This window comes from Phodopus roborovskii, unplaced genomic scaffold (genome assembly GCF_943737965.1).
Source record: "Phodopus roborovskii unplaced genomic scaffold, PHOROB, whole genome shotgun sequence".
Classification (NCBI taxonomy): Eukaryota; Metazoa; Chordata; class Mammalia; order Rodentia; family Cricetidae; genus Phodopus; species Phodopus roborovskii.
The window spans coordinates 73,620,047-73,640,943 of record NW_026126418.1 but is presented as its reverse complement, the minus strand read 5'-3'; the positions used below and the strand labels follow the sequence as shown (position 1 = coordinate 73,640,943).

At 50.6% G+C, this 20,897-nt stretch overlaps 2 protein-coding genes across 2 annotated transcripts in view; one reads left to right on the top strand and one right to left on the bottom strand.

Annotated features, from left to right (window-relative positions):
• Sh2d3c (SH2 domain containing 3C) overlaps positions 1–4,424 on the bottom strand; it is a 32,231-nt gene extending 27,807 nt beyond the window's left edge. Inside the window, exons 1-2 of the mRNA XM_051185215.1 lie at positions 4,275–4,424; positions 1,863–2,340 (exon numbers count right to left, since the gene is read on the bottom strand). Of these exons, the coding sequence (XP_051041172.1) occupies positions 1,863–2,340; positions 4,275–4,311 (515 nt within the window). The 5' untranslated portion in view covers positions 4,312–4,424. The remainder of the gene's footprint in view (positions 1–1,862; positions 2,341–4,274) is intronic.
• Positions 4,425–11,131: 6,707 nt separating this feature from the next.
• Cdk9 (cyclin dependent kinase 9) lies at positions 11,132–15,995 on the top strand. Its single transcript, XM_051185214.1, has 7 exons — positions 11,132–11,664; positions 12,123–12,204; positions 13,365–13,455; positions 13,707–13,873; positions 13,968–14,139; positions 14,296–14,444; positions 15,139–15,995. The coding sequence occupies exons 1-7, from the start codon at positions 11,234–11,236 to the stop codon at positions 15,502–15,504; spliced, it is 1,458 nt and encodes a 485-aa protein (XP_051041171.1). The 5' UTR covers positions 11,132–11,233; the 3' UTR covers positions 15,505–15,995.
• Positions 15,996–20,897: the final 4,902 nt, after the last annotated feature.

Sequence of the window (20,897 nt, the reverse complement as noted above, 5' to 3'; positions counted from 1 at the left end):
AGATGTACATGCCACTACATGCCAGTTCTCTCCCTCTACCATGTGGTTACTGGGGATCAAATTTGTGTTGCCAGTTGGTAATATGAGTCTTTATCACCTGAGCCATCTTGCTCACTTTTCATTAGTCTTTGCATGAACTCAACTTACAGGCTGCTATAAGCAAATTCATTGACAAGTGGCTTTCTAGCCCAGGCCTCGTCATGTTGGCCCCCAGAACAACATGTGAAGAGCTCTGGGTGGGATTCAGTGCCCCTGCACAGGGCCCTCCTGGCTGCTGAGCTCATGTAGGACTTTGCTCTGAGTCAGGTGGGCTTCAGTATAAACACAGCTTCCTTGCTGGCACAGAGGATGTTGAGCTGACTTCCTCTCCTGAATCTGTTTCCTTATCTGCTGTAGAAACAGTGTCTCTAGTTGGTTTTCTTCTGAGCCTTAGTTACAAATGTTTCCAAACAGTGCCTAGTCTGTGGGAAACACTTGGGCCATCTCCTGCCCTGTCTACCCCTTGGTTCATGTATTCCCGGCTGGCCTGAAATTCCATATAAAGCCAAGAATGACCCTGAACTTCTGATCCTCTATCTTCCAGCTCCCAAGTGCCACCACACCAATTTATGTGGTGATGTTGGAAAGTTTTGTGTCAACTTGACTGGAGCTAAAGTCATCTAAGAGGCGGGAACTTCTCTTAAGAAAATGCTTCCTGGGGTGGCAGAGGTGCACACCTTTAATCCCAGCACTTGGGAAGCAGAGGCAGGCAGATCTCAATGAGTTTGAGGCTAGCCTGGTCTACAAAGTGAGTTTCAGGACATCCAGGACAAATACATAGAGAAACCCTGTTTCAGGAAAAACAAAAACAAAACAAAAAAAAAAAAAAACATTTCATAAAATGGCATTGTTTGGGTTGGTGGTGCCACACACTTTAATCCTAACACTTAGGAGGCAGATACCTCCTGCCTCTGCTTCCAGAATGCTGGGATTAAATGTGTGCACCATCACACACAGGCAGCTCTCTGTGAGTTTGAGGCCAGCCTGGTCTCAGCCTGGCCTATAGGGTTCCAGGATAGGCTCGAAAGCTACACAAAGAAACCCTGTCTCGAAAAAAAAAAAAACAAACAAACAAACAAAAAACACTATCTGTGTTCAAGGTCATCCTGGTCTACAAAGCAAGTTGCAGGACAGCCAAGGCTACACAGAGAAACCCTGTCTCCAAATAACAAAAATAAAACAAACAACTAAAAAAATGTTATACACAAGCTTGTAGGGCATTTTCTTAATTAGTATTGATGTGAGAGAGCCCAGGCCATGGTGGGTGGTGCCACCACTGGGCAGGTGGTCCTGGGTTCTATAAGAAAGCAGCTGAGCAAGCCAGGAAGTAGCACATTTCCATGGCCTCTGCATTAGCTCCTGCCTCCAAGTTCCTACCTTGTTTGAGTTCCTGTCCTGGCTTCCTTCAAACACAATAAACCTTTTCCTCCCCAACTTGCTTTTTTGGTCATGGTGTTCATCACAGCAGCAGTAACCCAAACTAAGGCAGGGACCAAACAGGGCTTCCTGTGTGCTAGGCAAACACTCTAGCACCTGATCTATACACCTACCCCACTCTGTCACTTACTCGCTTTATTTTCTTATTTTGTTTTGTGATTTGTTCATTTTGTTTGTGACAGGTCTCATTCTGTAGTCCAGACTGACCTCTCAAACACACAGCAATCCCCCAGCCTCAACTACCTCATTGCTGGGATTGAAGGATGCACCACTCTTTTACATGCTAGCCGTTCAGCCCCAGTGTTTGTGCTGAAGCTGCAACAGCTAGAGATGGCTAGAAACACATCTGTGTGTTTTCTGTCTTCCCTGTCCCTGATGGCACTTACCTTTCTGGGTACACATTCCCAAGAATTTGTTCCTCCTTAGTGTCTGCTCTGGGGTCCTCAGGCTTCCTCAGAGGGTCCACCGCTACTGCTGAAGGTGTAGGTCCCACCCCTGGTGTGCCCTCCAGTGGGACCTCCTTCCTCTCCACTGCCTCCTTGGCTATCTCTAAGCCTGGTGGGTCTGGCAGCCCTCCAGGCATGAGGTGGGACTCAAGGCTGACCTCTTGAGCCTTCTGGGCAGCCTGCTGCTTCCGAGCCTTCTTGATGTTAGGTCGAGGCATGGTACCCATGTGGCTGTACATGTCACTGGAACGAGCATAGGCAGGAGGACTTTTGGGGACTGTCACCATGTCATCCTGTGTGGCTTCGAAGGTGTCAGGCTCCAGATAAGATCGGATACTAAGGGAGGCTGAAGACCGTCTCAAAGAAAAGGACCGTGGGAGATTGGAAAGGCTTCCAAGACCCTTGAACTTGAAAAACTCTGGCAAGAGAGGAGAGGAAAAAGGATTAGTGATAATGTCAGCAGGAATGTTGTGACAGTAAGAATCACCACAGGTCCACTCAGTGAGGGTACAAAGAGGGTTCAGGGCATCAAGGACAGTTCCTTACCCTAATCATTCTTTCTGTCTCTCTCTGTTTTTGTTTTTCAACTCTGTATAGCTCTGGCTGTTCTGGAAGTCACTCTGTAGACCAGACTGGCCTCGAACTCACAGAAATCCACCTGCTTCTGCCTCCTGAGTACTGGGATTGATGGCATGCACCACCACTGTCCGACAATATAATTTTTAATATACTGTTTTAAAGAAATCTGCTTTAAAAATAAGACAGTGAGGCATCAAAGATGACACCTAATGTACTGAACATACACACACATGAATATGTACACATGCAAACCTTGTAACATGCTTCATGTGCTGTCTGCCATACAGAATATCCTCAAAAAGATATCAAAAAATTAAGACAATGATGACCAAAAATGTCTCTCACTTGTCAAACACAGTGTGTAAATTCTTAACATACATATAGCATCCCTTTTTCCACTTAAGGGAAGTAACATTCAGAGGATCAAAATGAATGGCCTGAGGTCTAACAGCATGCCCTAAAGCCTGGACCAGAGAAACAGAGAGAGAGAGAGAGAGAGAGAAAGCGAGTTGGTAAGGAGTGGTGTCCAAGGCAGCCACTGGCACCTGGGTTGAAAGGGTATGGGCACAGCAGCCAGCCTGAGGATTGCTGGCCCCTACCTATGGGTGTTTTTTTTTTTTTTTTTTTTTTTCCTCCGTGAGCTGAGCCCATGTTCCAGGCAGGGCTCCTGTGATAGCATCTTCCAGCAAGGACAGAAATATATTCTATCACTCCTCCCAGGCTATGGGACTGTCCCTTCTCACAGTGTCATCTTCTGACTTCCGTAGGGCCTTCAGATGAGATGAGCAAAAGGGGGAAACACTGGCATTTCTGCTTCCCTGGTCTCCTCTGCACCCTTCTTTGCATCCATGACCCAGACGGGGGAAGGGATTTGCCTACAGTCCCACTGTGAGAATGGGGCTGAGCCTGGAGGAAAGCTCAGGGCTCAGGATCTTGTCATTTGTTCCTGCCCATTCCCCTTGATCCTAGTCCTGACAGGGCTGGCTATTGCCCTGCTTCTAGAAAGGTTGGCCTGGGACAGAGGTTTCACTAGTATTTAGCAGCAGGGCCACTGATTGCCACCTCGTCAATACTACAGGTTTTGTTTTGTTGTTGTGTTTATATGAGACAGTGTCTGACTCTGTAGCCTGGTCTGCCCATGAGCCTCTTGCCTCTGCCTTTTGATTGCTGGGATTACAGATGTGTGTATCTCAATCTGTGAGATACAGCTCCAGCACACACACACACACACACACACACACACACACACACACACACACACTGGAAGAACAAAGGAGTCAGGAAACAGGAGAAGTTTGGGACCCCAAAATGAATGGACCTGGAGAAAGAAATAGTAGTGGATGGGCATAGTCTACTCAGTAGCTCCCAGCCTCACTACTGGTGGGACATTTGACAGCATCTGTAGTCCCCAGATCCACTAGCTCCCTAGAGGTCTCCCTGAGATCTGTTGTTGAGCTGGGTTCCAGACAAGATAGGGTATGTGGGGGTCTCTCCCCACACAACTTCAAGGTCATAAAGAGGCCAGGATGACACAGAAGATGTAAAGGCTAAGAGGCTGGGTATAGGAAGAGAGAGAGGGAAAGATAGAAATGGAAAGACAGACACAGTCAGACAGAGGTGGAGAGACACCCTGGGCCACACCATACGTGGACACTCTGGGGAGAGATAGAGAGATGGTCAGAAAGAGAAAGAGAAACAAGGAGACAACGTGAGAGGCAGATGCAAAGGGGCCAAGCGAAGAGGAGGGAGGGAAGGTGGACAGTCTGTACTCACTGAATTTTTTGCCAGTTTTCTTGGGCATCTCTGTCATGTTGTCGAGTTGTGCAAAGCCCCTGTCTTGCTAGCATGTGGCCGCTCCAGGCTCAAGACATCAAGGTTGAAGGGCCTCCCCCCACCCCTTCCCCTTTCTCTTGCCCTCTCAACTTGCTTCCTCTGTGTATTTTTAAACTAGCGAAACTCCCACAGCCCCACCCTCCCACCCTCTCCACAGGGGGCGGGAGCTGGGGCCTCCCCAGTCCAGCCACTCAGGGCCTCCTCAGCAAGCAGCAGGGGCAGGGGGCACACCACAAACCCATGGGACCTGGAAAGCCTGAGGAACAAACCACAGGCTCTGGGAACAGAGCCCACTAGGCTGGGGGCCACAGGGGACCTGCCAACAGCTGTCAGGGGGCTGGCTCATAGGATGGGAATCGAGGGTACAGGCCCAGGGTTGGGTAGTGTATTTTAAGGCCCAGTACCCAGGTGATGGACTGGCCGTGATAAAAAAGATTATGCTGGAGGTCAGGCCTGTGGGCTGGGGTCACTCAGGCCCACATTCAACTTCTGATGGGCTACTTTGTCACTGTGCGATCATGGGTGAGATGATTCATCTGCTTGAGCATCATTTCTTCTTGGTGAGCAGGATGTGCCAACCTCAGGGTGGCCAGAGCAGCAGACAGATCCAAGCATGGAGTCAGTACCTGTTCAGGCATGATTGCTCCTGTCTGAGCTAGCAGGGACGTCTGAGGGCAGGGCTTCTCTGCCCTTTGGACAACAATAGGGAAACTGAGGCACAGAGAGACAAGGGGATTCCACAGGTCACAGAGAGAGTTGGTGGTACCCACTGGGTCACAACTTGTCCTTCCAAATGTGTGTTTGTGTATGAGTATGTGTGTATGTGTGGAGTGTGTGTGTGTGTATGAGTGTGTCTGTGTGTCTGAGTGTATGTGCCTGTGTGTGCATGAGTGTGTCTGAGTGTCTGTGTGTGTGCATGTGTATGTGTGTATGAGTGTGTCTGTGTATGAGTATGAGTGTGTCTAAGTGTGTCTGTGTGTATGAGTATGTGTGTGCATGAGCGTGTCTGTGTATGAGTGTTTGTGTGTGTATGAGTGTATGTGTCTGTGTGTATATGAGTGTATGTGTCTGTGTGTGCATGAGTGTGTATGTGTTCTGTGCCCACAAAGAACAGATGTAAGGAAACTAAACCCCCATGTGTAGCTGGAGTGGAGGGCAGTAGCACATGTTAGGACTGGAGAGCCACAAGGTCCAGTCCTATTCTGAGTGATTCACCTCTCTAGCCTCTGTGACAATAGGGACAATGCATGACATCCTCTAGAGACTTCACTTCCCTCATGTTTTCTTCTGTGCTCAGGATTGAATTTTGTGTCTTTCACATACTAGGCAAGTTCTCGATCACTGAGCCACATCTCCAGCAGTCCAGAGTGGACATTTTTGTTGTTGTTCTGAGATATAAATCTGACATAGCCCTGGCTGACCTCAAATCGGAGATCTTTCTATCTCAGTCTCCAAGTACTGGTGTCACATGTGTGTAACCAGCCCACCTGGCCCCTAAACTGATGCTTACGCCTGTGAGAGATACAGTAGATACAGTCCAGGGCAGATGGGTACCACCCTGAATTCTCCATCAAAGTCTTGTCCCCAAAGGCAAGTCACTTGGGGCTGGAAGCTGCCAATCCAAAAGCAGAAGCCTGGGAGCTGACTTCCAGGCCACAGCTCCTCAGCTTCCCGTGAGCTGGAGGACTTTCTTGGAGGAAAAGAAGTCAGAGTGACTCTCTTGATAGAAGACCCCCAAGGTCCTGAGGAAAAAGGAGACCTAGCCCAAAAGGTATGGCTGCTTGGTCCTGCTTATAGAGGCCTGCATGGACCATTGCTCAATGGCCAAGGAGGAAGTTTCTAGACCATTTCCTCAGTTACTTTTGCTACGACAACCACCATGACCAAGGCACTTGGCTTATTGGGACTTGCGATTCCAGAGCAGACTCCTGGGTGGGAACTTTTCCCTCTCCAGGTTACCTTCAGGAGATAGGGAGGGGCTTGCAGCCTGGAAAGAGCTAAGGGTCCTCCCAGTGGAAGGCAAAGTGTAGTCCCCTAGCTGCTCCTGGGAGGCAGGTATGATGTGACTTGGACCAATGACCCAGGCTGCACCATCAGCTGACCAGACCAGTGTTGGCTTTCTGGCCAGACCAACTCTGCAATTACTGTGCATTGAAGTTCTCTGAGCCTCAAGTTTCCTTAACTATGAAATGGATATCACAGTAACCCCTACTTCATGGGATAAGTCTCTGACCAGTACACTGTGTCCCTTAGCAAGCCCTGGCTCTGTGGCTGGAATGGTCACATGGGCAAGGAGTACAGGCGGGCCAGGCCAGCCAACCACGGTGGGTGGGTAGGCACGGTATGAAACCTAGGAAGCTGGATCTTGTCTGTTGCTATGGCACAGATGCCTTGTCAGGGCCAGGCTTGCCCAGGCGCCAGGATAGTCGCTAGTGTCCCTGGGAGAATGAATGGGCTCAGTGTGGTGAGGACGCTCTACTCAGAGCCTCCTTTGTGCTGCTTTAAGTGGCCGTTGGAAGTGTGGCTGGGAGACCTGCTGGCTTGTGGCTGTCCTGCAGTTCCTCTACAGCCTGTGCTGGAGGTCCACCAGGACAGCCCTCTGCTGGAGTCCTGGCCATAGACCACTGCTTTCTCTCCTATAGGGTAAGGGCTTTTGCCTAGGTTTGCCCTGCTCTGCTAGGCCAGGCTTACCTCCCTCTAGTCCCTTAATTTTTTGATTCAGTCCCTGCTGTGCAGGATTGAGCCAATGCCACCCCCACACCAAAACAAAACAAACAAACAGCCAATGCTACTTGGAAAAGGAATCGTCTTTCTAGTTCATATTGGCCCTGCTCTGGGGCTATACTGTAGATGCAGATGCTTGCTCAGCACAATCTGCCTGTTATTAAAGGCAGTATAAAATCAAAATGAAAGAAAAAAAAAAAAAAGAGAAAAGTCAGTGGTAGTGGTGCACATCTTTAATCCCAGAGCTCAGGAGGCAGAGTTAGGCAGATCTCTTGTGAGTTCCAGGACAGCCAGAGCTACACAGAGAAATTCTGTCTCAAAAAAAAAAAAAAAAAAAAATCAAAACAAAAACCCTAAATCAACAAAACAAAGGGCAGTGTAGCAGAGACTAGACTTGGCGCCCAGGCTACTGAACCTGTTTCTTCTGTCACTTGGATCCAGTTAGCAGCCTCCTAGGAGGACTACAGTGACTTGACACTTAGCCTGCTCTCCCTTCCCCTCCATCAGACCCTAGCCCTATCCGAGCTTGGGAGAGGAAAACAGGGTCCAGGTATTTCAGACAGTGTTCTGTTGCTGTGACCAAAGGGCTGGCTTACACTTCCAGAGGGGGTGTGGCAGAGCCATGGCAGCACACAGGACTAGAGCAGTAGTGGGGGATACACAGAAAGACGCTGGGCTGGGCCTCAACGCCACCCAGTAACACACTTCCTCCAACAAGCCCAACCCTCCCCATCCTTCTAACCCTTTCAAACAGTTCCACTCTCTGGCAATTAAGCATTTAAATATATGGAGACCATTCTTATTCAAACCACTGTACCTGGTAAAGTCAACAGCTGGAGTTCAGCTCGAGGCACACTCCCTTATTCCCTGCATTTTGGAGGCAGAGGCAAGTGGCTCTTTAGGCATGAAAGGCCAGCCTAGAAAAGTACTTTGCTACAGGCTTTTAATTTTGTTTTTGGGTTTTTTTCCCCCCCAAGACAGGGTTTCTCTGTGTAACAGTCCTGGCTGTCCAAGAACTCACTTTGTAGACCAGGCTGGCATCAAACTCACTGAGCTCAGCTTGCCTCTGACACCCATGAGCTGGGATTAAAGGTATGTGCTGCCACCACCCAGTCAGGGTTTTAATTTTTTATTATTTATTTATTGGTTTCTTTTGAGACGGGTTTCTCTGTGTAACAGTCCTGGCTGTCTTGGAACTCACTCTGTAGATCTCAAACTCACAAAGATCCACTGGCTTCTACCTCACAAGTGCTGGGATTAAAGGTGTGAACCATGACCACCTGGGTTTTTTTTTTTTTTTTTTTTTTTTTGAGACAGGTTCTTGTTATGTAGCTCTAACTGGCCTCAAACTCAGAGATTCACCTGCCTCTGCCTTCCAAGTGCTGGGATTAAAGGTGTGTGCCACCAACGCCCAGCTTCTCTATGAGATTCTAAAGTAGCCTAGAATTTGCTCTTTAGCCTAGACAAGCCCTGAACTTTCAACCTTCCTGTTTCCTTTAATTTAACATCTGGGATTCCTGTCCACCTTAGCTTCCTTAGCTGTTAAATGGCCATAGAAGAGATTCTCTTGGGGTGTCATCAGCCAGCTAGTCAGCAGGCTTTTATTGATGTTGGGTCACATGCTGGGACTTGGTGGTTTTGGCAATCCACAGAAAGCAGGCAATATCTGTACCCAACAAAGCAGAAGCCAAAGTGGATTCGAAATGGCTAATTTCTCCCCACTTCCCTCCTGGATTTACCAGTTGTGAAGGTCCAAGGCTCCAGACCTGGGCAGTCTTCCAAAGCCCCCTGATTATTCTTGCTTCCCCTATGGAGGGCTGAGGGCCCTAGGCTGTGAGAGGAAGTGACTGGAAGATGTCAGGGCTCTTGAGGGTAGAGGTGACAACATCACAGGAAACTCTGCTAAAGCCTCTCTCTGCCCACAGGATGTGACTTAGGGAGGGCTCATGAGAAACAGGCGCCAGTCTATAGCCTAAAACTCTGGTAGTAGCACACACACAAGCCCAGGACAGCCTCCTCCCATCAATGCCACCGTTACCTACCACATCTCCCATGGTCACCAAGTTTTGCCCTGGTTTCACTCTGAACGCAGGTTGGGAAGGACCTTGACATGCCAAATTTACCTGGTTCAAAACCAGTGTGGCCACTGGCTAGGCCTGTGACCATGCATGGTTCAACACTCTCATCTCTGAGTATCGAGGTCCATAAGTGCACTGTGGAGGTAAGAGCGGAACCCTCTGCATACGACTGACAACAGAAATCACTCCCACACAGGTTGTGTAGGGATAAGCTACTTATTTTCTATGATTATAAATACTGCAATCTCCCTCCCTACTTCTTGCTTCAGAGAGACAGTGGATCCATGAAGGTAGGCTCCAGGTCATTCCTGGACATGCTGCTTGATTTCCTAAAGCCCCGGCTGGCCCAACGTAGTACCTTGAAAGGCCTCCCGGCAGGACCCTTCTCACAGCAGGTACTCCTGGGACACCAGGCTCACCAAAACCATTCCTCCTCCCAAGAAGCTTCAAGCCCAGACAGTGTGGGATAAAACTGGAAAGCAATGCTGGTCATAGTGATGTCCGGAGATTGAAGTAAGGGGATTGCCTAGTTTAAGGGTCAGCCTGGGCTACTCAGTGAGCATCAGACCAGTCAGGACTGTACAACATGACTCTGTCTCAATCAAACAAAACTAGAGGTGGAAGCAAACCGGAAGGCTTGCTGCAGCCAACCCTGGGTAGCTATGAGGAATCACAGCTCTGGAGGCAGCAGGGCTTGGGAACCTTGTAACAGCAGGTAGGCGGCTTTTCAGACCCAGCCCAGGAGATAAAACGCTGGAAAGATCCTCAGTGTCACACTCAGAATTTCAAGGCTGTAGAGGAAGACATAACACACCTCAGGATGATGTGGAGCAGGATGATCTTGCTCCACCTGGAGCAAGACAGGTGGAAAAGCTAGGCTTGGGGCAGCAGGACTCAGGCTCCGTCCTTGGGAGGGGAGCGGATGGAAAGGAGGGGGCAGATTGAGAAGGCAGAAAACATCGCTTTGCTGGCTTGCATCTGGAGACTCCTGGAAGCTGGAAGGTGATAGTGGAAGAGGGTATGACTGGAAGGATCTTAGGGCGAATGGTGGGTATCAATCTGTATAAGGACAGCGGGCCTCAAATGTACTGTAAAAATGAAGCATGAGAAACCTCTTCATAGCTAAGGCCAGCCTTGCCACTGTTCAACCTTGAGCAGACAACCTATTTCTGAGTTGCAATTTCTTCTGTAAAATGGGTTAGTGAACCTTGGTCACAGGATTGGTTCAAGTATTCAAGCATTTCTAAAGCACGCACGAGTGCTGGATCAATGGTGACTATTTTTGCGATGACTGACCCTGGACAGACAAGCTCTACAGCAGCTCCGTGAAGGAGGCTCTTGGGTCTCATCCCTGCCTCCCTGACAACACAAGATCCAGAGTTTAGGCCTGAGCGTTGCTCGCTCTCTTGCCTACAGTGTCGCCGCGCCCCCTGGCGGCCGTCAGTTGCCATGTCAACGGCGGGTGGCTGAGAGACGACGGAGGTGGCAGCGGGGGCAGTTCTCTCTTCCCAGGGCCTCAGGCCGCTCCCTCGGCACTTCCCGCCTTCGCCTCACCGGGAGCACACTCTCAGTCCGGGAAGAAGGGGCATTCCGTGGCAGCTGGCATTGGGGGGGTAAACTGAGGCACGCGGCAGGGCGCCGCAGGCAGGTGTCTAGTGCAGGGCCCCACCTCCAAAGGCAGAGGAGGGGCTGCTGGCAGTGACGCGCCGAGGGCGGACGCCGGACTGCGAGCTGGTGGGCGGGAGGCGGCGGCGGCAGGTGCGGCCGAGGAGGGTGGGAGGAGGAGGGAGGGGGCGGGCAGAGGGGGAGGGGAGGCCAGGACGGGCACCTCCCCCTTTATAACGCGCCCCCCTCCCGGGCTTTCGGGCCGCCTCTTCGTCGGCTCTTCCCGTCTCGCCCCCCTGCCCGGCTGCCCCGGGCCAAGCTCGGCCAAGGAGCTCCCGCCCCCACCCCTCCCCAGGCCTTCCTCCCCCACCCGCCGCCCCGCGCAGCCCGGCGGAGGCGGCGCCGTCGGAGGAGGAGGAGCAGGGCACTGCGGCTGGCCCCGGATCGGGAGCCAGAGCGGCAGCAGCTTCGGCAGCAGCGCGGCCCGGGCCAATGCAGCGGGACGCACCGCCGCGAGCACCAGCTCCAGCGCCACGGCTCCCTGCGCCCCCGATCGGAGCCGCTAACAGCACTGGCGGCGGCGGCGGCGGCGGGGGCAGTGGCGGTGGCGGAGGCTCCTCTGCAGCTCCGGCTCCCCCTGGCCTCTCGGGAACTACAAGTCCCAGGGGGCCTGGCGGCGGGCGGAGACCGGAAGAGGCGGGCTCGGCACCTCGAGGCCGGAAGTGGCCTTGGAGGCGGAAGTGGCGCGGCCGCGGAGGGGCCTGGAGTGTGGCGGGACCGGGAGCGGCGGGAGCTGCGGCTGGGGGCGGCGGCGGCGCGCTGGAAGTGGCCATGGCCAAGCAGTACGACTCAGTGGAATGCCCGTTTTGCGATGAGGTCACCAAATATGAAAAACTTGCCAAGATCGGCCAAGGCACATTCGGGTAAGAGTAGGCCGCATGGGGCCGGGAGCTCAGGACCTGCACTTTCCAGAGCAGAAATCGGGACGACCGGGTCCCGGGCTGAGGTGGTTAGGAAGTTTATATTTCCCTGATTGTGGCCTGGTCTCGCTAGGCAGCGCCGCAGACGGTCCCGGCCTAACCGAGCTGACTAGCGGGGAGGAGCCTGAGGCCCGAGATGGGGGTGGGGTAGGGTTGCCAAAAGCGCTCAAAATGTGAGCGGAATCTCTCTGAGACCCTTCTGGGGGATGAGCAGGGGCCGAGGGGGGAGCGCAAAGGCTGGGAGGGAGACCGAAAACCACGAGGTGCCGAGTAGCGGCGTACCGGAGTTTCAGGCCACGCCCAGTGGTGTGTCTGGTCTGCTGCCCCTGTTCGCGTGGGGGAGGGGCGGGCCCTGCGGAAATGCTTGATGGATTCTCTTGGGTCTTTCTCTGTGCCTGTAGGGAAGTGTTTAAAGCCAAGCACCGTCAGACGGGCCAGAAGGTGGCTCTGAAAAAAGTGTTGATGGAGAATGAGAAGGAGGGGGTGAGTATGGTCTAGTAGGCATGCCCTCCTAACTGTGTTTCCACACTGCTGATTCAAAGACTTTTGTGCTGAGGTTCTGTTTATACCTAGTATTCTGCGATTTTCCATGTAACAAGGAATTTGGCTTACCACTTTAAGTTTTAGTGGCCAAGTTTGGCAGAGGCCAAGTGAGGAAGTCTATACTTTGAATGCAGTGCAGGTTGACTCTAGAAGTCAAGCCTATACACATCTTTAGCTTAGCGTTTAATTTTTGCTTTGTTTTAAAGAGACAGTATGTTCATAGGCCTTTGAAAGGGTGACTAAGTTCAAGGCACTGTTTTGAAAGCATGCTGCCCCTCCCCAAAATCTGTGTGTATGTGTATGGGTGGTTTGGTTTTGTGCATGTCTGTGTACCACAAGCTTGCCTGCTACTTGAGGAGGCCAGAAAGCTGTGTTGGATCCTTTGGGACTAGAGCCAAAAAGGTTGTGAGCCACCATGTGGGTGCTGAGAATTGAACCTGGGTCCTCCAGCCAGTGTTTTCTGATTTTGAAACAGGGTCTTTGCATAAGTTTTGGTTTGATGAAGGATTTCTCTACATAGCCCTGGCTGCCCTTAAACTCACTGTGTGGAGCCAGCTGGCCTAGAGCTCAAAGAGATCCAATTGCCTCTTCTGGGATCAAGGGCGTGAGCCATCTCTAGTTCCAGGAATTTTCTTGATCTTAATCCCTAAGTGTTAGTAACAAAGACATAATCTGTGTTTGGATTGTCTAAAATGAATTCCTAGCCCAGCATACAGGTTTATGATTGTAACCCCAGCCCTTGGGCTAAAGGACAAGGGTCAAGTTCAAGGCCAATTTGATCTAGATGGCGACATCTAGCAGCTCTGTGAGACATTTGTATTACTGCAATGTGTATGTGTGTTACTGTGGTACGTATGTATATCTTTTCTCTCCCTACCTTTTGAGGCTGAATCTCAACTATGTAACCCAGCTGGTCTTGAACTTGGGGCTGTTCTGTGTGTACTCCTGTAATGAGATTAGATTATAGACCGGAGCCATCATGCAGAAACCATACTGTCATCTGCCTTTCAACCTCTGTCCCTTAGTGTAGACCTCACCCTCAGACAGCTCGTTGGTCAATTGCACACTTGGTTTAACCACTTCCTCTTTCTCTTCCCTAGTTCCCCATTACAGCCTTGCGGGAAATCAAGATTCTACAGCTCCTAAAACACGAGAATGTGGTCAACCTAATTGAGATTTGTCGAACCAAAGGTGTGTTTGGATCTTGTGAACAAATGAGGCCTACCAAGTAAGGCTCTCCTGGGGTGGATGTGCTTAAATTGCCTCTTCCCCACGCAGATTAACCACACTGCTTTCTCTGGTTTGTTTTTGGGGATTTTTTTCTTTTTTAAGTTGGTGGTTTTCATGGGTGTTTGTGATTATCTGGGTTGGAGGGTTGGAAGTTGGCTATGGAAAAATTAGGTAGGTGACTTTTTTTTTCTCCCCCGCTCATTCTATATCAGCTTCCCCCTATAACCGTTGCAAGGGCAGTATCTATCTGGTGTTTGACTTCTGTGAGCATGACCTTGCTGGGCTGCTGAGCAACGTCTTAGTAAAGTTCACACTGTCTGAGATCAAGAGGGTGATGCAGATGTTGCTGAACGGCCTCTACTACATCCACAGGAACAAGGTGGGAGTGGAGGGAAACGGGGTGCCACTGTCCTTTCCTGCTGTGCTGATGGGTAAATCTGACTGAGCTCTCCTGTGTCTGTGTCTCTCTGCAGATACTGCACAGGGATATGAAGGCTGCCAATGTGCTCATCACCCGGGATGGAGTCTTGAAGCTGGCAGATTTTGGGCTGGCCCGTGCCTTTAGCCTAGCCAAGAACAGCCAGCCCAACCGTTATACCAACCGAGTGGTGACATTGTGGTACCGGCCCCCGGAGCTGTTGCTCGGTGAGGACTCCCGAGCGGGCAGAGGGGGACAGGGGCCGGGTACCTACCTGGCCACAGCCTCCATTGCCAGGGCCTCTTGAGCCATCATCCTTGAGACATTGAGTCTCAGGAGGCCCTTGGGCTTAAAGGACTCTCCTGGTACACTCTTCTTCTCAGGAGAGCGGGACTACGGCCCGCCCATTGACCTGTGGGGTGCTGGGTGCATCATGGCTGAGATGTGGACTCGCAGCCCTATCATGCAGGGCAATACAGAGCAACACCAGCTTGCCCTCATCAGCCAGCTCTGTGGCTCCATCACCCCGGAGGTATGTAGCCAAGCTGAGTGGTCCTAGGGGTACAGAGATCCAAGTCCCTCTGGGCAATAGTGTGGAAGGTGAAGTCCTTTGTGGAGAGGAGGCTGGTTGGTGGAGGACCTGGGCCTGCTATTCAGGACCTTACGGGTACTTATTTTACTCCTTAGCTTGTTAGTTTTCTGAACTTGTTGGGTTAGCTTTCTGTTGCTGTGACGGTACCAGGAAACAAAAGTGGAAAGATTTGCTTTTATTCAAAAGCTTTAGCCAGTGGTTGCGTGGCCTTGGTGCTGAGATGCTGCTAAATGTCATAGCAGAGAGTTCATGGGAGAGAGGTGTAGTCATGGCAGTGAGGACACAGAAGAGTAGTGATCAGTGTAGTGTGGTGCTGCACTGGCTTAACACCAAACAATAAGCTATGTGCCTCATGGGGTGCTTTTTCCCATTTAGCTTCCACCTCCCTACAGTTTCCACCAGTTTGGTTAGACTTAAAGCCTTTCTGTTAAGCAGGAATGTCCCTGAGTGGGGCTGGCACATTTATGCCAGGTGACTTGTGTAAAGTGCCCAGACACTAGGAGCATGCCACATCTGAATTGACTACTACTCAAAGACATCTGATTTGGGGGGCGGGAGTGTCAGGGAGCATGTGGGAGATGTTTTAGCAAACCCAAACCCTTCAACTCCATCTTCCTCGACACCTCTCTCTCAGGTATGGCCAAATGTAGACAAGTACGAGCTGTTTGAAAAGCTAGAACTGGTCAAAGGCCAGAAGCGGAAGGTGAAGGACCGGCTGAAGGCTTATGTACGTGACCCCTATGCTCTGGACCTTATTGACAAGCTGCTGGTGCTGGATCCAGCACAACGAATTGACAGTGATGACGCCCTCAACCATGACTTCTTCTGGTCGGACCCCATGCCCTCAGACCTAAAGGGCATGCTGTCTACCCACTTGACCTCTATGTTTGAGTACCTGGCACCACCACGACGAAAGGGCAGCCAGATCACCCAGCAGTCCACCAACCAGAGCCGAAATCCAGCCACTACCAACCAGACAGAATTTGAGCGTGTCTTCTGAGGCAGGCGCTAGGGCTCTTAGGTTGGTGGTAGATTGCTTCCTCTGCTATGTGACTTGCATGGGACACGTGACAGGACGTTTGAGATTTTTCTCCTCCGGTACATATTTATACCCCACCGTGGGCACTGGGAGCAGTTGCCTGAGTGAACTGGAGTGGAGTATTGGCTGTGAGACCTGGAGGGTGCCTGCCTCTCTGGAGGGTCTCAGCTTGGACAGGAAGTGGGAAAGACTCATCCACTATGACTTTCTAAGAGCTCCTTGCATGATGGGAGGAGGGCACGGCCCCTCACCATTCCCAGCCCTGCCTGGGGATGAGAAATTTAAGGGACAGGCACCTCAGAAAGGGCTGATTTTGGCATAGACCCTGAGCATGGGGCTGGTGAGAACTCTTGGTTTCTTCAAAAGGAGAATTTTATCGTGTTTGTTCAGTTCAGAGACATTCCTGAATGCAATTGGTTGGTTAAAATTAAAAGTTGATTTTTCTTTTTCCAGTAAGTGACTGTATTTTCTTCATTTAGACTCTCAACCCTTGTCCTACTGCTAGAAGTTAGTATTTGGTCTACTAGGATGTATCAGTCTTGATGCTTTACCACCTAACACTCTGTAGATGATTATCTTGTTCTTCCCTCTCTCCCTCCACTGTACTTCTCACACCCACAGAAGCAAATCCAGAGCCCCACTGTCTTGGGTTTGGTGGTGACAAGTGTCTTGTGAGCACAGTGGGGGTAAGCAGCTGGGCTGAGGCTGCTTTGGCACTGCTCCAATGGAGTAGGTTCTATTAAAAAAATGTCAAGGGCTGGGGAAATGGCTCAGTCAGTAAAGTGATTGCTGCACAAGTGTGAGGGCCTGAGTTTGAACCTCAGTACCTATATAAAACAGTAACCCAAACACTAAGGTGAAGGTAGGTCATTTGTGGCTTGCTGGCCAGTCAGGCTGAATCAGGAATTTCCAGGTTCAGTGAGAGACCATCTCAAAAAAAAAAAGCATTTGAGGAGCACACCTGTCAACCTCTGGTTTCCACACATTGCACACATACCCACATGCATATGCATCCACCACACACAGGCCCCCAAAATGCAGAATGAGAAGTGGAGAGCAGCTGAGGGCATCAGGATTGGGGTTGAAGCAAAAGCTCGGGCTGGAGCTGGTGTGGTGGCCAGGGCCATAGCTTTCTGAACTTGTGCAAGTGTGGCTCTGGCCTTCCATGCCTATTTCCTCACTTAGTTGGTGTTTTTACCCATGTGATAGAGCAGGAAGCAGATCTTGAACTCCAAGTAGGGCTACAGAAATGGCTTCAGTGGGTGAAAACATCTGACTAAGCTTCACTACCTGAGTTCATCTCAACAGCCCACACTGTGGAAGAACTGACTCCCTCAAGGCCCCCTGGTTGTCTCTGTCCTTCACATAGCACATGTGACAGACATGTACATCACATGCACACAGGGATTAAATCCCTGAAGTAGCTGGCTCCAAGCTTCTCCCTCCCTTATCCCTTTCTTCTCCAATGTCACCCTAGGGAGGAGCTGGGCCTGCTTCATTATGCAACCCTGAGACCCTGATGTGACATGGGTATTACTCCCATCTATGGAGGGAGGCATGCTAGTCTGACACACAAAACTGAGTTAGGGAAGTATAGACCTTTTTTTTTTTTTTAAACAAGGCCTCTTCTCCAGGCGGATCTCTGTGAGTTCGAAGCTAGCATAGTCTACAGAGCTAGTTCCAGGACAGGCTCCAAAACAATACAGAGAAACCCTGTCTCAGAAAAAGAAACAAGGACTCTTCTCTAGTATACTTGGACTCAGTCAAGGTCACCTCACCTCATCCCCATGCTGCACCTGCATTCCCTTGTCTTGCTCTACTCAATCTCTGCCAGGTAGGACAAGAGCCAAATGGCTCCCTCTACAAGGGGAGGTGCGACAAGGTTGGCTGGAAGAGCCAGTCTCACCTGGGCAGGAAGGTCAACGCCAGTGCTTGGACATCTCCCAGATACCCCTTCCTCCCACCTACCCGCTCCTGCTGCTCACCTTTAACCCCATCTAGTTGTTATTTAACCCTCAGTGTGAGCCCAGCTGAAGTGGGGACTCTGCCTAGGACAGCCCAGGAAGGTTACTGGGCCGTGCTTAGGATGGAGGCAGGAACCTATGGGGTAAAGCCACCCCTGGTGGAAAGGGTAAGAGGCCTTGGGAGCCTCCCAGCAGGGCCTGCAAAGCTACTACAGCAGGGCAGAGCTGGCTTGGCCAGAGGTACTTCTGCTTGTGGTTCACTTGTGTCCTGTCCATTAGGAGAGCAGGGAAGGAAGCAAGTGATGAAAAGTGCCAGATACCTGTCCACGTCCTGGCCTGTGGCTGAGAAGTTCTGGTGGGAACCGACCATGGCATGGAAAGGTCCGCCAGGGAATGTTTGTGCAGCTAAAACTGCTTCCTTTCAGGTAGGAGATACCAGGAACCATCTTGTGGTTGTCTTGTCTCGCTTTCTTGGGGATAAATAGGCCTCCAGGCTCAAGGGTAGTAATCACTGCAGTCCTCAGGGAAAGGCCATATCACCAGTACCTCTCTCCTGAGTAGATGATGTAAGGAGTCCTGCTCACTGTGGAGCTCGCTCTTCACAGGGAGGGATGCTCAGAAACTCTGCCAGTGTATCACTAGGCAAAATTGGAGTCTCCAAGGTCTCGGGAGTAGACTAGTATCACCTGTGTTTTACAGAAGGCAGTTGAGACACCCAGCTCAAGGTTAGACTCCCCACTGAATAGGTGACTGCAGTGACCTAATAGCATGGAGCAAGTGGGGCAGAAGTCAGGTAGGGCCTGGGGTGGAACCTGGTATGATACCCTACAAATGACTAAGTCACTGTTGATTTAGGCCCTAGTGTTCCCTGGGAAACGGGGCTGACCCCAAACTCACAGAAATTCGCCTGCCTCTGCCTCCTGAGTGCTGTGGGGTCAGTTGTCTTGAATGTAGGCACTGAACCCTCTGATTCATCTCCCCTGGCCCAGAAAGTATCTCTTTTCAAATAGTAATACAACCATATGCTTCAAAATCCCAAAGGTCCAAAAGGCTGACAGGCAAACGGAGTGAATGTCCTGGAACGATGAAGTCAATCATCTAAACTTTTGAATGTTCAGGGCAGAGGAAGAGACCAGGGCAAAGCCCCACAACCCATTCTCTTTCTCTGTGACCCTGGGCTAGCTGAGTATCCTCTTGTACCTCAGTTAGCTGCTCTGTGTAGTGAGAATGGTCACAGTGCTGTCCAGGCTGCTAACAGGACTAAACCATAGGTGCTCAGTGATCACTAAGTGTGACCAGCAAAAGGGGTCTGGGTGATGGTCCAAGTAGGGGAGATGCAAGCGTGGAGTTCATCATCAGGGCTGAGGGCCCCACAAGGACGGGGTCAGAGGACAGGCAGCAAGAGGACTGTTACAAAGTCCTAGGAGGGAAAGGATGGAGTTTGTGGGGGAGTGGGCATCCTGGAGATGAGTGGGGCTTGGCACAGGGACCCAGGGTAAGACCTGGCTGTGGCTCTGAGGGGCTCCACAGATGGATATGTGCTTTTCAGTTCGGTTGACCTGGACCAGCTTGAGCAGCCTTTAGCAATTCCAGTTTAGCAATGGTCAGTTAAAGGTATTGTGGCTATTGTGGGTTAGAGGCCAGGAGGCTGATGGACAGTCATGTGGCATGGTGAAGTTATCACAGACCTGAGACATATGACACCAGTGTGGCAGAGAGGCCCTAGATGACAAAGAACAGAGAGTGAGGCCAGCAAAGTGTACCCTTAGGACAGGAAGAAGAGCAGGTGGCATAGTACCCATGTCACCTGCTCCATGAGATGGAAACACAAGGGGTTCTGAGCATATGCCAGTTGTTTCCTCCAGTCATTCTAGAAGGCATGATTGCGGGGCCAAAGCAAGCCCATCTTTCAGTTAATGGTTGCTGAGGGATGGAGGCAGTCTCTCCAGCGCTGCAGCCTGTCTGTGCTCCTGTAACTGGTCTTCACCCATGTTCCTGTAAATAACCCTAGTTAAACTCACTGGGTTACAAAAACAAATAAATACACAGAAATGTGAGGGCTGGAGAGATGGCTCACTGGTTAAGGGCACTGGCTGCTCTTCCAGAGGACCTGGGTTCAAATCCCAGCACCCACACGGCAGTGCAATCATTTGTGACTACAGTTGAGGGAATCTGATTTCCTTGGGCACCAGGTACACCCACAGTACATAGACATACATGCGTGCAAAACACATAAACTAATAATTTAAAAATTTAAAGACATGAGAGTAGAAGGGGGTAGAGGATGGGGAGTTAGAAGTGGGCAAGAGAGGCTGATGGGGACGAATATGATCAAATACATTATAAACATGTTTGAAGGTGTTGTAGCGAAACTCACTATGTATAATTTTTTTGTTTGTTTTTCCAGACAGTGTATCTCTGTGTAGCTTTGGAACCTGTCCTGGAACTCTCTCTGTAGACCAGGTTGGCCTCCAACTCACAGAGATCCGCCTGACTCTACCTCCTGAGCTCTGGAATCAAAGGTGTATGCTGCCACCACCTGGCCTCACTATGTATAATTAACATATGCTAATAAAAAGCTTGTTTTTATTTATTTATTTTTTTTTAAGGAGGCCTATTTTTTTCAGTCTCATTGCCCTCCTCCAAAATTTGAGTTAGGTATTGTGGAGCATGTCTATAGTCTAAGTACTTCAAGATGGAGTCAGGAAACATTAGAGAGAATTGAAGGCCAGCCTGGGCTACATGAGATCCTATCTCATAGCAGAACAGTAACAACAAATCATTTAATTAACTCTTAGTGGCCAAAGGCGAAGTGAGGCTCTGATGCTCAGAAAGGGGGCCTGCCAAGGATGTGGAACTCTTTAAGGGGAGGGGCCCCTGTAGGTCATTGGTGTAGATGCTGGAACATGGAGGATCCTTGTCTGTCAGGGGGTACAGAGATGCACCCCACTTCTGGATGCTAGGCTTCTACACAAACCTGTTAACTTTTAATATCCTTATTCTTGGCAGCAGCCCAGGTGTAGAGAGACCCAGGTGACAAAGGGACAGCTGGACCTCTTCCCTCAGACCTCATCTTGCTTTTTTGGAGGAAACTAATCAGAGGCAAGGGGCAGCTTTCCTGAGTCCCACCGCAAGCCCAGGAACTGCAGAGGGAGCCCAGGGAGCAGACAGGTAGACGGGTGGTAGGAGGGACAAAGATGTCAAGGAGAAAGTCTATTTCCTGGGTGTTCTCATTAATCTCTGTGAGCCTCAATTTCTCCACCTATAGAGTGAGGGAGCCTCTGATTCACACAAGGTTGTGAAGAGTCTGACACCAAGCACAGGGGATGTGAGAGTATGAGGGAGAAACTGGCTCTGCCTCTCCTATTATGCACCACAAGGCAGGAAGTG